This window comes from Castor canadensis, chromosome 8 (genome assembly GCF_047511655.1).
Source record: "Castor canadensis chromosome 8, mCasCan1.hap1v2, whole genome shotgun sequence".
Classification (NCBI taxonomy): Eukaryota; Metazoa; Chordata; class Mammalia; order Rodentia; family Castoridae; genus Castor; species Castor canadensis.
The window spans coordinates 10,162,094-10,178,476 of NC_133393.1; the positions used below are offsets into that span (position 1 = coordinate 10,162,094).

At 37.5% G+C, this 16,383-nt stretch overlaps 1 protein-coding gene across 1 annotated transcript in view; it reads right to left on the reverse strand.

Moving 5' to 3' along the window:
- Window positions 1–3,283: 3,283 nt before the first annotated feature.
- Window positions 3,284–16,383, reverse strand: part of Opn5 (opsin 5) — a 48,848-nt gene continuing 35,748 nt past the window's right edge. The window contains exon 7 of the mRNA XM_074081690.1: window positions 3,284–4,000. Within this exon, the coding sequence (XP_073937791.1) occupies window positions 3,908–4,000 (93 nt within the window). The 3' untranslated portion in view covers window positions 3,284–3,907. The remainder of the gene's footprint in view (window positions 4,001–16,383) is intronic.

Consider the following 16,383-nt stretch of genomic DNA (forward strand, 5'->3'; position numbering starts at 1 on the left):
GTGAATAGTGCCGCAATAAACATGGGTGTGCAGGTGCCTCTGGAGTAACAGTCTTTTGGGTATATCCCCAAGAGTGGTATTGCTGGATCAAATGGTAGATCGATGTCCAGCTTTTTAAGTAGCCTCCAAATTTTTTTCCAGAGTGGTTGTACTAGTCTACATTCCCACCAACAGTGTAAGAGGGTTCCTTTTTCCCCGCATCCTCGCCAACACCTGTCATTGGTGGTGTTGCTGATGATGGCTATTCTAACAGGGGTGAGGTGGAATCTTAGTGTGGTTTTAATTTGCATTTCCTTTATTGCTAGAGATGGTGAGCATTTTTTCATGTGTTTTCTGGCCATTTGAATTTCTTCTTTTGAGAAAGTTCTGTTTAGTTCACATGCCCATTTCTTTATTGGTTCATTGGTTTTGGGAGAATTTAGTTTTTTAAGTTCCCTGTATATTCTGGTTATCAGTCCTTTGTCTGAGAAAGACCACTTTTCTTAATCTTTGTTGTAATTAGATATGACAAAATAACTAAGTTCTTGCTAGATGACTGTGAAGAAAATGGTATGTGGGACTTCCAAATTGTGTCCTTAGAAAGAATATGCCTCTCTTCCTTCTATCCTTCTGCTGTCTGGAATGTGGAAGAGATGGGAAGAGCTGGACCAACCATCTCAGACACTGGGATGGATGCTACCCATTGAAAATGGTGAGCAACAAGGTAGGAGAAGCCTGGTTTCCTGCTGAGAGTGAATACATTCATCCTCACAACCTTAAACCAGTTAGTAGAAAAACTTCTGACTTACTTGAACCACTATTATTTGTAGTCTCTATTTTAGATGTTGTGAGGGGAATGTTGTGAGATCAGTTGATGATTGTATCTGTAGGCCTAAGGGGTTGGCATATAATTCAGAATTAAGCAAAAGAACAAAACTACAATATGATTAGCTATTTAAAATATCATCTAAAATAGCTTCAAGAATTTTATTTGGAGCCATGACTCCTTCCAACAATGTTATAATTAATATTAATATTAATCCTGATCTATATGGAAACCGGAGGAAAGAGAAACAGGACAAACACCTAAATAATGGCAGACCTAGCATAAGAATGCTCCAATTTTATGTTACTGATCATAACTTCATTTCTTTTAGCAACAGATTCATTCTGAGATGGCTAAGAGGACATTATATATCTCTGTCATTTATCATAATAATCACAGTTGTACATTACCAATACTAATACCAAATTTAACCATTTAAGTACAGATATTAACTTAAATGTTTGCTTTAATTTCTTACAGTATCATATCTAACAATTTGTCCCATAATTGGGACATATAGGAATTGCATATATGTGAGAAACTCAAAACAAGAATATAGAGAACTTTTTTTCCTCAGTCATGAACTGGTTAAGTAAACCAGAATATATCCTTACCTCTAACAACTACACAGCACATAAAAAGAATAAGGAAGCTGTATGTATGACTATAGACTGATCACCAAACTAAACTGTTAAATTTTTTAAGAAAAACAAAACAAGAATTATCTTAGAAATATCTCTTAAAAGACATAAAAATTTTGCAAATAGAATGTAATGTACAATTATACAAACTAATCCAGAAATATTGATAGCCTTTGTGTTAGGAAAATATATGGGAAGGGAAAGAAGGGTTGGGAAACTTTCATTCCAGATCCTGTCATACCTTTTGAATTCTCAACTGTGTGAGTATATTGTCTATTAAATAATAAACCACACATATGTTATAAGGATAATATGCTATTTTTATTAGAGAGAATTTGATGGAGCTGTTACCCCATTTGGTTTGAAATACCAAGAGAATAGGAGGTAGGTATTTTATCCCTCTTGTGGCTCATGAGGATCAAGCACAGATAGGAAGAGCACCTGATTCTGAATTAAGACACAGTCAACTCAAACAAATATATATATTGAGTTGACTGTGTCTTAATTCAGAATCAGGTGCAGAATCAGGTGAAGAGAAATGGCTCAGTGAATAAGATCTCAGACTCCGGCAGCAAATGGCTGGATCCAAAGCCAGTTCCAATCACTTACCAAATAAGTTATTGAAATGTCATATTTCTCATCAGTAAAGTGAATAATAGTATCTACTTCATATATATATGACTATTGAGGAATTAACTAAATAAGCATTAGAGCTTCTAGCATGTACAAAGAACTTAATAAATATAGAAAAATTATTACTTAACCTTCATTATATTTTAAAAGAGGTTAAAAGTCTTGAACTAGCATAAAGGACTGACATAGTCACTGATGTCAACAGATATGAACACAAACCAGTTGTGCCATATACTCAACAAGACCTTTTCATTTTCTTCTTGGGCTCAAAGGAAGACTCATTTTTCTGGACCTTGTTGCAGTTGGATTAGGACATATGACTCATGCTGGGTAGAAACAAAACATAAAACATACTAGCAAGACATAAAATCTCACCACTTGAGTCCCCATTCTCATTGTCCCCTTTTACAGCAAACTGGAAGACTGCAGATTGAAAGTGGAGATGTCATAAAATGGAAGAAGCCTGGTCCTGAAAGATTGCATGGGCCAATATCCCTCTGTGCAGTGGCATTGGATCATGACACAAGCAAACAGCAAACATTTATTGTATTAAACACCTGAGGCCAGGATATTTGGGCTTGGGAATTGTTATTCATTTATTTGTTTGGTGTTGTTACTGCAGCATACCATAGCCTTTGTTTTACACAGCCTTTGAAAAAAGAGTATCACTTATCAGTAGCAATATTTTTTAAGGTTTTAAAATATGGCTGCCACTTTGACTAAATACTTACAGTGGGTGGAAGAACCAGCTCTTCTAACTAGAAAATATGGCCCGCTAAGGAAAAGGAATAAAGACCACTTATTGGTTGTTCTAATTTTTAGAGTATGACCCTAGGAAATTACCCCTTGTTGAGAGAAAGATATCAGTGACATAAGTCAGATATATTCTGAGTTGCTTGGGTAACTGCCAGTGCTGCCAAATGTTTAGAAATATTCCCAACCAGTGAGCATTTTTACCTAAGCCTGTGGTTTTAGAAAAGTCCACACAAATCATTATTATGAGCAAATGGAGGATTACTGAATTGTGTGATTTGGCTGGTTCCTTTAAGGTAAGGTAACCTTATTTTAGTTCTGTCAAAGCTTCACATTTATTACATCCTGTATTGCTGAATGTTTAGATTTAAAATAAAAAGTACCAATGAAACCAAAATGATTCAGAATGTCAGTGCAGTATATTTTCTTTATTGAAAAATATGCACTTGAATAACAGCTGTTGCTCAAAAAGAACAGAAAGAGAAATTATTTTGAATGTGTGGATAAAGAGAAACTGACAGAAATGGAAAGAGTTAATCCATTTGCTGCCCAGAGCAGTTGTCAAATGTGTCCTTTATTTCGACATGCACTGGGTAGATCTAATAAGTCAAACGCTAAAACATCTTCTGAATTCTCATAGAGAGTACTTACAAATGCTGTGTACAAGTATGCTTCTAGAAGTTTCCAGATAATATTCAAAATTCTAACCAACTACAGGAAGAAATCATTGGTGTTTTCGAGAACATTTATACAATAATAAATGCATCAAGAAGCTCTATTGCTATCACAATGAATGAAAAGCTTAATCATTCCCCTTACTTAAGATGTCCTCTCCATTATGGGTCACTATTTTTTAATCATTTATAAAGATTGAAAAGTGAGCACTTCACATATGTTACATATTCATGATTGAACTTCAATGTCAACACTTCAGTCAGCATCTGACCATTATTTTCTCAAGCTTAAAAAATAAATACAAATAATACACTACATTTTTTCAGCATTTCAAAACATATATATTGGAGCTTGCCATTTATTTCTGAAGCCCTGGTGAACAGGCGTGGATTTCTTGGCCTCAGAATACAGGTGCATATTTCTTGCCATGGTCACCATCATTACCATGACTCTCTCCATCCATAACATGGGTACTAGTAAATCTGGAACTGCTCTGTTTAAGAGAACAACAACATTTTTGAGGTGCAAATGTCCACTGACTTCAGCCTCTTTTCGACAGCTTTCTATTACTATTCACAGATGCAGAACAATATAGATGGTCTACAACCCCTAAACCATACTCTTGAGGATAGATTCATTTAGCAATTTATTTATACACATCTCAGCAATGGACACTGGTAGAAATGGGGTGGGTGGTATTTGGGGTTTTTTAAGCACAGAAAGTTTCATGCTTGCTTTAAGGAATTACAGATAGATACTAAAGTTGAAAGTCCAATGGGGGAGTAAAGGAGAGAGATTTAAAAGTAGTGCCTGGTATTAAATGGAAAAATGAAACCTGTTGAAACTATTCTAAGAATGGGGGGAAGGGAGAGAAAGGAGAAGAATGGAGGAGGTTAATTTAACTAAGATATATTGTAAGCACATTTATAAATGTCACAATGTACCCCCAGTGTAACAATAATATGGTAATAAAAATAATTTTAAAATGAAAAGAATAGAGAGAAAAATATTAAAAATAGTGGTACCTGAACCCAATTGAACTTATAACCTCAATAGACCATTGTATTATGCCGTACTAGAAAACATGTAAAACTGTCTACTGATTTTTAATTAAAGCCAATGACCACAAGAAAATGTCCCATTTTCCCATTTCAGAGAACTCCAAATATAATGCAATTATTACTCACCACACATCTTTACAAAGAATTTTAGACAGAAGATAGGCATTGTACACACGTGCATACACAGATGCACAGGCTTACTGACATGCATGCATACGATGTGCAAATGGATAGAAAGATGACATATAGAAAGAGATAGATTAGATAGATGATAGATAGGTAGAAGAAAGATAGAGAGATAAATGGATTTTTCCACAAATTTTCCCATGAAGTGGACAGATATATTGCATAGCTATAACAGTATTTGTTGTTATTTTATAACTGGGATAGCACACTTCATGTCAAGAACCCAAAAAAGATTGGGGGAAAAAAAAGTAACTGTGGGATGGTGGTATTATGCCCCTGTTGAATTTAGATCAATGTTTATGTCTAAATGAAAATAATCACCTTCCTATATCCACCAGGCAGAGGTAGCAGCATGTGCAGAATCAAGACAGCTACTCCTCTTCAGGCTCAGCTTGTACACATGTGCATTTGCTCTAGACACCCCTCCTTCATCATGCCACAGAAAGCAAACCACACACATGGCAGGTATAGTAAGTCCTCAGTTCATGCTGCTAGTTGTTTTACTTGTTTATCTACCTCAGGGTCTTTGATTTATCTTTCTGTGCTCTAGAAGTCAGGACCATGTCTCTCTATAGTTTGATTTTCTGATCTTTGCACCATACAATCAGGTGCACAAAGATACATATTAAATACACATTGATGATAAGAGCCATTGTAAGGATCCATGATAGTCAATGATTGGCATCCCACCATACTTTCTCTGTTAAGCTTGATTAAGGAAATGGGAAGTGAGGGTTGAGGGGAGAAATCCGATGATGGTCTAGTATCTAGGACTGCCCAAGGCTAATATTCTAGACAACATTTTTACAGATATCCTTCTCTTGGTACTCTTTTTTTGACCTCCCCCAGACTGTAACCCCAAACCTTCAGGATAGATATCTCTATACTAAAATTCAACACAAGAAAGAGTTTTGTTTGCCTGAGTCTGCTAAAAAGTCTCAAGTACCTTGAGAGTCTCTGGTTTGGTCTAATACTTTGTGCCTCTTAAAATATTTTTTTCTCCTATGTGGGAATGAGTTATGTGGAAGGATGCATATCATGCTGTTAGCACAGATAATATTGGAGGGTAGGTGGTTATCTTTGCTTTTATGCATCTGCAGTATTGTTCTAATTGTTCTGACATTACATTTTAATTTGAGAGTTTTAATTTAAAAACTTTTAAAACATATTCCTAGTATTTTGTAGTATCTTTAACCCCTTTAGGGTGAACTAAAGTCTGTCCATATTTTCTCCCATACTGACATTATAAAAAACTTAATTAGAAGGAAATAACTTTCCAGCAAGAATTCAATATGCCACTCAAAATATTTGTAATCTATACCATATTTGCTCTGAAAAATAACTGGAAATATTATTTTAGGGTATTTAGCAAAGAAAATTCTCAAGTGGCAAATTCATTCAGAACAGTAGGCTGACAATAAAGGAGAATTACTAGAAATATAACTGTGCTTATTCTAAGACCAGAAAGTCTTCCTCCACTCTTTTCCACCCTAACTTAATGTGAAATTCTGCACTGAACCAACTAGCTCACCTTTAACTGACTTACCTTTGTCAACTCCCCACCAAACCATAAGATGCATCCATCTGCTGCTCTTCTCCTGTGTCCCTGGGGACTTCTAGTCAGCATTCTCTTTGGAAGGATTGTGTACCTATCTTCTTATTTAGGAAGTAATTACTGCAGGATTTCTATTTCTTTCACTAGATCTCCACAAATCCCTCAGAAAGTTACCCTCAGCATATTCCAGAAATGTCTACCTACCAATGCTACAATAAGGTCTCCTTTTTTCTTAATAACATTATTATTGTACAGTAATGCCATATTTGGAAAATTTTACAAAAATACCCAATTAGCTTCCAGGAAATACAGCAAGTGGGAAAGCCGAAAGCCCTGAGCCATGAAGTCTCCAGTTCTGTATAAACTTTATGTGCCATTTATGAATTCTTCCAGGAAAACTCTCTGAGCCTCCACAGCTCAAGGAATGAAACATGGATTAGATGACTGATTTCCTGTGGCAAGTAAGAGCTTTAAACAATAATCAATTTCAAAGTTTAGTGTGAGCAGGAGTTCCCAGAGAACATGAAATGAACATTTTTAATTCTGCATTATCAACCACCAAAATAATATTTATTCTCTCACATCACAGTGACCACTGACTACCACTATACATACTTGAAACAAGAACCCAAATCAGAAATGCAAATGTCAGTACTTACTACATCTCCTTAGGTTGATACTTAGTGTGTGGTTGGCTCCTCTGTTTTTCCCTGCCTCATTTCTCCTAGACTGACCAACCCTCCTCTCACCAGTAAAATGGAGGCTTCCTGATGCACTCCTGTTCAGAGGAGTATATCTCATGTTTTTGCAGAAACTCTGTGGACATTCGTCACCTTTCTACTCTGGTGTTATCACTCTAATTTTTAAAAACATTATTATTAATAACCATATGTTTAGGACTTGACAGGTCCACATATGATACATTTTAAAGATTATTATTATCCCAACTTTCAAATAAGCAAACCAAGGCTCAAAGATACAAGATAATCCCTTTGGCTATCAAATATCTTTGAATGCTGAAGTTTAAGAAGCGATTCCCTAGCCCTGGGTCACTGATTCCAGAAGCATGCACATTTTTGTATGCAATAGCACTTCCACATTGTTAATAGTAAGCTTTAAGTTTACCCCTTCCTTAATTATGACAGTGGAATTAATAAATAATGAGACAATGGTGCTTCATTTTGTATCTTTCCTCTTTTAATCTGTCCAGAGACATTTCTTTTTAATCACCCGTAATGAATGATTGTTTATTATATAACTTTATGGTCAAGATATACATGAAATAAAGTCTGCTGAATTACCCTTGGTAATATGGAAAAAGCCTATCACATTTGCTTACCTTGACCTACTTTAATGAAGTGATAATGGTCTCTATTAGCAGCTATACATCCCAATGTTCCCTATCTCCATGTAAGTGCATCTCAGACAGAATAAATGCCCAGTTAATCAGAGTTGTTTAGTTTTCCTTGCCGAAGCTCCAATAATGCTGGTGCTTAATAATCTGTGCTATTATACAACTGTCCTGTATTTGAAAATAATTGTAAAATTATTTACATAATTGTTTACTGAGGAGATAATATACCTAACATGTCATCTAGAAGGCAATACTCTGACCTTGACAAGAAAGTGAGACAGGTGGTAAATCGCTGCTCTTCCAATTTTCTATTTGGTCCTCTTCCTAGCTACTGAATCACTGAATAGCTCCATGGAGACTATCCTAGCACACATGGAACAGGTTAGGTTTGGGTGGGTATTACAATGAACACTATCATTATTTTCCATGTTCCAAAGGAATAAAGGGATAATATGATGTTAGACCCTAGGTAGTTCAGAAAAGTAAATCTTTGGGTTTGTTTTTCCTACATTAAAACATGCTGTAGATGCTTTGGAATGCACAGAACCTGCCTCCAAAATGTTCTGAGAAGAGTGTCACCACTAGTGCACTCACCACTGTCAAGCAACTCTGGAGTAAGTCAGGGCTCCCTGCTTTTATGCCTTAGCCTCCCCAGTTCATCCAGACAAGCCAAGAGTTGGGTGTTACCTTATTTTTCAGTCCACATACATATTCAGGTTCTAATTCCAGGTGTGGAATGAACTTGTGAGTTTGGACAAGACAAGTAACAATCTTTTTGCCTTAGCTACTGAACAGGAAAGTTTATCTTCCACTTTTCACAAGGCATTGGAGAATTTAAGGCAATAGAAGTGAGAATAAACTAAACACTACAATGCACAATGGAAACAGAGAACATTATTAGTAAAGTAAATCCTTCGCCTAGTGTGTCCTTGTCACTATAAGAAACTGGAAATATGCCAGAACCACCAGCAGATACTCGTATCACCAGCTATTGCTAACCCTCCCTTCCCAATGCAGAGTGCACTGGTTTAGGTTCAGAGTGTCACACAAAACCTGGTAAAGCCTGTACTTGCTTACCTGCTGTGTGACCTTTGTGAAATTATTTTATGTTTCTGAGCTCCAATTTCTTCTTCTGAAAATGACATATTCATATGTAAATCCTACCTCAAATAGTTTTCATAAGGATTAAAGTATCCATATAAAAATATTTAACAGAATACCTGACACATGAGTACCTGATGGATGTTACAAATACTGTCTCTTAAAATTTCTTCCATATGATGTAAATAGAAGCTCTTGAAAATAAAGAGTTCTGGGCTTAATTAAACTTGGAACGTCCTAGCTTAAATAAGTTCCCATGTGAAAATTTCTGGGAACCATTTATATGTTCATGTACAGGTTGACTCCAAAGAGAGAGTATCTAACATTTGCCCAAAGTATGTGAAGATTAGAACCCTTTATTCTTCAGTAACTTTTCAGAACTGGGTTTTTGGAGATCATGCTTTTGGAAATCTTGTTCTCATAAATCAGACATTCATAATACTTGGATGAAATCCCAGGATATGAGTCTCTCCAAAATATTGCAAGGACATGGGGAGGGAAGAGAGTTGTAAGTGCAAATATAAAAGAAGATAAGCTGTGTATTAGTCATTGTTGAAGTTGAGGGATAGGTACGTGGGAGTTTTTTATACTATTCTTTTTTGTACATGTTTGAAAGATTCTGTAAATGGTTTTGAAAAACATTAAACCCGATGAAATACATGTGTACATTTATACAGTATCTCTTAATACATACAACAAAGTCTAAGGAAACTGGCTAATATATCCCTAGGTTTACACATCCAGTCAAGCAAAGGCAAATTATCTCCTTTAACTAACTTGGGGATGAAGTTCTTCCCACCAAAAGAGATCACCTGTGGTGACAACACTCAAGGAGACTCCAGAGGGGCAATTCAGAGGCAAGTTTCATCTCTCACCATAATCTCAACCTTTTCCCACGAAGCCTTCTCCATTTGGAAAATGCAATGCAAATTGCATCTTAACTTAATTCTTTCTCTGACATTTCTCTTGTATGCTGCCAGATGTGCTACTAAAGCCAAAACCAACCCGAAGTGTTACAGGAGGGATTTCAGAATCAGCTCCTAAGTAACAGAATGTGTCACTCAATGAACTTGGTGCAAGAGAGGACTTTACTTAAAGACTAATGTTCAAACCTCATTTAACTGATGCTGTCTTTTGGGAATGCCAAGGTTTCCAGATGCCATGGAATTCTAAGGGACTTACATTTGACTTACATTTGACTAGAACCCATTTTGCTTGTCAAAGTCCCTAACTTTATTATTTTTAAAAATGTATCTCATGATAACCATGAAATCATTAAGCAATTATCACTTTTAGGCTTTTTAGAGAAATTCTCCCTAAATGCTCTTTTGTTCTAAATGTCAGTATTTTAAACATACTACATTGCTTTTAGTTGTGCTCAGTTAAAGGTTCTTGAATATTTGCATTGTGTATTTTATGCTTTAAATTCATTTTGGTGCTTTAACAAAATCCTCTTACTGTTCATTTAACCTTTAGAAAGTTCACAGATCGCCAACCTGCCTGTCACCAAGATTGGTGCTCATGCATTAGTCATTTCCCAATTGGACAATTTCACAGTTACCAGCAGGCCCTTTCCATTCATCAACTGTGTGTTTACAATCTACTCCACATTTACAAGGTACTTTAGTTTGTTTCCATCCTCCAAAGTTCCTGTTTCTATTCTCCCTGTAGCCAGGCATAATGACTTTTTTCTTTACCTAAGAGTTACCTTTAAAATTAAGATAGACTCTAAGAACAGTTTTGTTTCTGTTTTATAGTTCCACACAAAGAAAAAAGCTATTCTGTTAAGTTATGGGATTAATGGTTCTCCAACTTTCTCTTTTTAAAAGATGGATGCTGTCACCTGGTTTGACTTCATGTTCTCCAAAGACTTACAAGAGTAGCATTCCCAGGGGTATTAAAAACAAGTAATACAGTCACAAGAATCAGACAGCTTCTACCTACATGAAACCCACATCTGGGAACCCATGGGTGAAGTTGGGCAATAACCTACACACTAAATGTAAAGAATGAAAATGTTAGCCAGGGGCTAGTGGCTGTAATCCTATCTACTTGATTGGGTGAGATGGGGAGGACTGTAGTTCAAGGCCAGCCCAGGAAAATAGCTCATGAGACCCCCATCTCCAAAATAACCAGAGCAAAATGGACTAGAGGTATTGCTAAACGAGTAGACTGTATGCTTTGCAAATGCACAGCCCAGGGTTGCAAATTCAAACCCCAGTTCCCCCAGGAAAAAAAAAAGAATGAGAATATTTTGTGTATGCAAAGCTCAAGCTATTCTTGCTGAAACTGGAGCTGGTCTGGGGAAAAAAAAAATCCCTGAGAGATGTTCAGAAACCATGGGACCATTGCCATGGCAAAGGAATCAGTAAATTGATGACCCTTTCTATAAGAAGAGCCCTTGCACAGCTCTGCCAGTAATAAAAATACATTTTCACCAATCCATACTCACCTAAATCAGCACTTCATCTGCAATAGAACACACCAAGTTACTAAGGTGGAGTGAAGCTGCCTCAGATGGAGAGACAGCCTGACTTCCTTTAGTCAAGCCTTCCAGACCAGCTTTCACAAGCTCCGGTTAGGTAAGAAGTCTAGCTCACTAGACTGACGTGTGTACTGGCAGGATATGGAAAACATGAGTTTCTGTCACTCCCTAATTGGTAACTCTGCCACAACCCTGGACTGTAAAACTTGACTTCAATATTGCTAGGGTGCATCATTGTTTTGAAATTTCTCTTCACTACTTTCTCTTGACCAGGTAATAGGTGGAGGTGGGAAGTGAGATAACTAACATTTGTAAACTAAGCTCTCTGCATGCCACACATGCTGTAAGCATTTTAGCTGTACTCGTCACAAGCAGCAAGTTTGTTATTCCCGTTACAGAGAAGATACAATTAGGTTTCATGGAGAGGCATGCTGCCAATAAGTAGCTAGGTGCCAAAACTCAACTCAGACCCTAAATATACCACACACACCCCAAAAGAACAGGTTTTTGCCTGGACACGGACATTGTTGGTAAGGACAGCTTCTCCCAGAACTCCTTCTCCCTTTGCCCAAATGCAGTCTGTCCTGCGGATTCTGCTCTCCACGTGCATCTAATTCTATTCCCTTCCTAAAGACCCGAATGGCCACAGCCACCTCCCAACACATTTCCTTGTCTTCTGCTCCTAGTCATTGTCTAGAGTGAAACACAACATCTAAAGACTAAACTTCAGCCCCTCCTGAATCTTCTCCTCCTGTACCACCTAATTTTCTCGCATACCCTTGAATCTATCCAACGTGCACTGTTCTCTGTCTTCCAATGATACTTCTGCTGAGGCCAGCTCCTCTACCTCCTCTTGTGTTCAAGCCTAATTTATTCTTTAAGACTTTGCACAAACCACACTTCCTCCTGGAAGTCAACCCCTCTTCCTCCCCTGTCTTTTTTTGTAAGAGAATAATCTCTCTGAGGGTTAAAGTCATGTTTTATTTCACATTATGACTCAGACAATTACAGGGCCAAGGCCACATAACTTAAGTAGAGATAGGACCCAATTCTGATGATTCCCTTAGCGATGTTCTTTCCAATATGTCTGCTGCTTGGGGTTTTGGAATTCTCACAGAAGAGCCATGGCAAATGGTGTTCTCAAATGTGTGTCCTTCAAACACATAGGAGGGACCAACTAGGTTGTAATTTGACTTTAATCCTGAGGGAGTTATTCTTTAACAAGAAAACCAGAATCAAGAGATGGGGGTGGAGGGAGAGAGGTAGGGACAGGGATAGAAAAGAGACAGACAGACAGAGAGAGAGAGAGAGAGAGATTGGCTTCAATTTGGAAATGTGGTTTATACAGAATCCCACTTTGGGATTTTCTACGACAGATTAGCTTGGTGTCGTGAAGTCAGGATTCCATTTGGAGAACTTGCTCAACAAAAATATGGAATGATTAAAAAAAAAAACCCTCAACCACATAACTTTTTCTCACAGAAAAATAGCTGTTATGATATTGGTTCATAAACAGACTGCTACTTCATAAGCTCTCTGGGGGCCAATCTTCCCACAGAACAGACGCCTTAATTGGTCTAAATTGTCCTTCTTGCCAGGCCCCACATCACATTTGGTATGTCAATTTCAAAATATGCCATCTTGTGTGTCAGCCTCTTCATTGCAAATATATGTAAATATACATTGCAACCAACTATTCTGGACATAGTTTTGAAATTCTGAGGAAGTAAACTGAGCATTCATTTCAGAGTGAACAGTAGAAAAATAATTGACCTAGGAAAACAGGCAGAAAATATGATTTGGGGTGCAAGGAAAAAAAATTCTGCATTTCATGTCAATAACCTAAATTAGATTTTTCTAGCCTCATCCAATTAACCACCAACTCTCCCCCACAACCCCCTGACCCTCCCAGTACTGGGGATTGAACTCAGGGTCTTATACTTGCTAGGCAAGCACTCTACCACTTGAGCCAAACCCCCAACATCATCAGCCCTTACCTGGACTAATTTTCCCCCATTCCTTCTTAAAACCATTCTTCAATGCTTTTCAAATTGTAGAGCATGGGAGAATCGGTCACCTTGGACATTTGTTTAAATGTGGATTCATAAACCGCATTCCAGTGATTCTGATGTAGGCTGTGTGAAGTGGAGTCAGGTGATTTACATTTTAAACAAGCATCCCAGGCAACTCTGACACAGTGCTCCAAATGCCACATTTTGATGAGAATGTGAACCATATTGGCCTGAAAGTCTATGGTCTAAAATTGAAACACGAAAACAATTTACATGTACTAAAAATACTTCATACTTTCCCATAGTCACAATGGAAGCTATCAACCATGATGACACAATGTTCAAAGACCTTCAAGATTCCTCTCCTTGTCTCCTACCTAATTTCACAGATCCTCTGGAGACACTACACTGAAATATATGCTGTGCTTTTCTACTTGAAACTCCCTGATTTTGAAGACCCTCTTGGAAATTTTTTTCCCACCAACTCTTATCAGGGAATCACTCTTCCAGTAATATCCCTAAGTACAACTGACTTGTTCCTTATCCCAAAAACAAAGTTAGAACTTTGATGTACCTGGTCCAGACCTCTGGACTCCCTCAAAAGCAAGAGAAATCAGTCCTAATTTTCCATTCCATTTATAAATCAAGCAAGGAAACAGAAGAGACCTAGATTAAGAGTTTAAAGCAAGCAAGGGGAAAGAGGAAAACCTACATTCAGAATACATCTTTGAAAATCTACTGCAGAGCAGAAAGAGGCACAGACTCTAGAGGCCAAGTGTGAGAGAAAGCTCAGCTTTTCAGGTGATGGGTTGTGTGATTTTAAGCAGTTTGCATTCTCTATGCCTCAGTTTCTAAAGAGCGCAATAAAGAATAACCCTTAGGATTGTTAAATATGTAAAACAGTAGAGCAGATTTTGGCAAAGATTTTTCTATAAAGAACCAGAGAACACATATTTTAGATTTTGTAAGATAGTCCCTCTCTCGATCACTCAACAAACAGCTACAAACAATATGGAAACAAATGGGTATGGTTGTGTTGCAATAAAGCTTTATTTACAAAAGCAGGAAGTGGGCTAGTTTGGCCCAAGGGTTGTGACTTGCTGATCTGTGCACAAGATCAATGCATGGCACATGTTAAACTTAATAATATCGTAGCTGTTATTATTTTCTTTGGAGAATTTTTCCTTCTGGAGGAGAAACTTGGTTTCAACCTTTTATTCAACCTTTGTGTTATTCCCACAATAATGAAAACATACTGTGACTATTTGTATTAATTGAAATCATCATTAAAATGGGCTCCCATTTGAGACTCACAACCTCAGATTTCTCACCATTCCTTACTTGTGTTTGTCATCAGAAGTAGGATCTTTTCTGGGAAAACACAGCTTCCCCTATATTCTCAACCATTCGGAAGCACAGAATGTAATTTGAAAAACCCTGTAAGACTCTGTAATGGGAAATGTACCAACAACAGCAGCTTGACTGGTAGGAGTGATTTTGTTCACTTGAAAATCACTTCCATTGACTGCTAAACTGTTAATTAATAATTGTGTTAATTAAGTCCAGATAATGCTGAATGAAGCCAAGACACTAAACTGCTAAGAGTGGCATAAATCATTCCTTTTCCTCCCTCTAGTACCACATTTCTTTTTACAGCACCAAAAAGGAAAATCCCTAACCTTCAGAATTGTCTACATATTTCTGACCAGCAAAGCATAAAGAAATTTAGGAGTAAGATCAACTGCTGAATATTCTGGTGTGATTCATGCTGTACTGCTGAATTATAAGCACAATAATTTAACCACTTCTGGAATTTTATCCAGATGATTAAAATAAATATGCTAAATGAACGTAAAGAATCCACACCTGCTTCCTTTTTATATAAACTTCTGCAAGCAAACATCTTTTGCCAGATTTGTCTAGAACAAGTTCTTGCTCTCCTCTGCCCACCTAATCCCACGCTTATTGGATTCTCTAGTGCCTGTCTTCATCCACAGACCCTGGACCAGCAGCAGCAGCTGGCCACCAGAATGAGACAGGAAATGTTCTTGCCCATTACGTCTCCCACACATTCATGTATGCCTCCACTCTCTTATTTCTGCCCTACTTGCTCAACTGCTATATACACAAGTTGCTTTAACTCTGTCATAAACACCTTTGAGCCAGTCACTTCTTGCAGTGGTGCCTACATGGTCTCCTAATCCCCAGGATGACCTGACTGCTGATTCCTAGGTCTGTCCCTATACTCCATCCAACAACAGATCAAAAGAAGTGGGTAGGGTCTTCTCTCACCTTGGAGCATCTTCCCCTCTTTAGAGAGGTATCATCTTTGTGAAGTGCCTGGTTTCATCCCCATCTTGAGCAAGGGGCCTCACGTATGCACCACACACAGGCTCAACTGCAGAATAAGATTATTCCTTGGAAGGATGCTCTACCAACTTCCCATTGTCAGCAAGTGCCAGCAAAATGCTATCTTCAAAGTGTTTGTACAAATTTCAGACCTTGTCCTATATTTAGAGAAAGGTGCTAACTTATCCACTTTCAAAAGTGTTGAGAGTAACTTGCTGTTTTAATGCCATTATTCTTCACTTCCAAGCCTTTAAAACATTTCATCAGCCTGTTGTCACACATAGATTTGCTTCTGCATAGATGGAATATCAGAATGTGTAGATTTAGATCTAATTCTGGACAGTTTGGATAAGTCCCACATGCTTCCTGGCAAATTTAGCTCATTTTATTCAAATAGATCAGCTGCTTTGCTTTTCCTCTAATAAGTTAGATTTTTTTTTTCTCATCTTTGTTCATTTGGGTGTGTACATATGAGGGGCAGGTGGGTGTTGGAAGTGGCTGTCACTTTCAAAGTAGAAAATACCTTAAAAAGTATAATTTGAATATTATGGAAAAATGTCCTCTCTGAGCAAGTTAGCTCTAAACAGTCAATCCCTGAAAATGTAGCTGTGTGTGAAGAAATGCTAACTCACCCAACAGCTTCATTTCACCTTTTCCTGCTTTTGTGGGGAGGTAAATGGCTCTGTTCCCAGCATCCCACAGGAGACTGTGGTCTGTTTTCCCCTTGAAATACTAGATGCTATACTATTCCTTTGCCCTAAGCATAGAACACA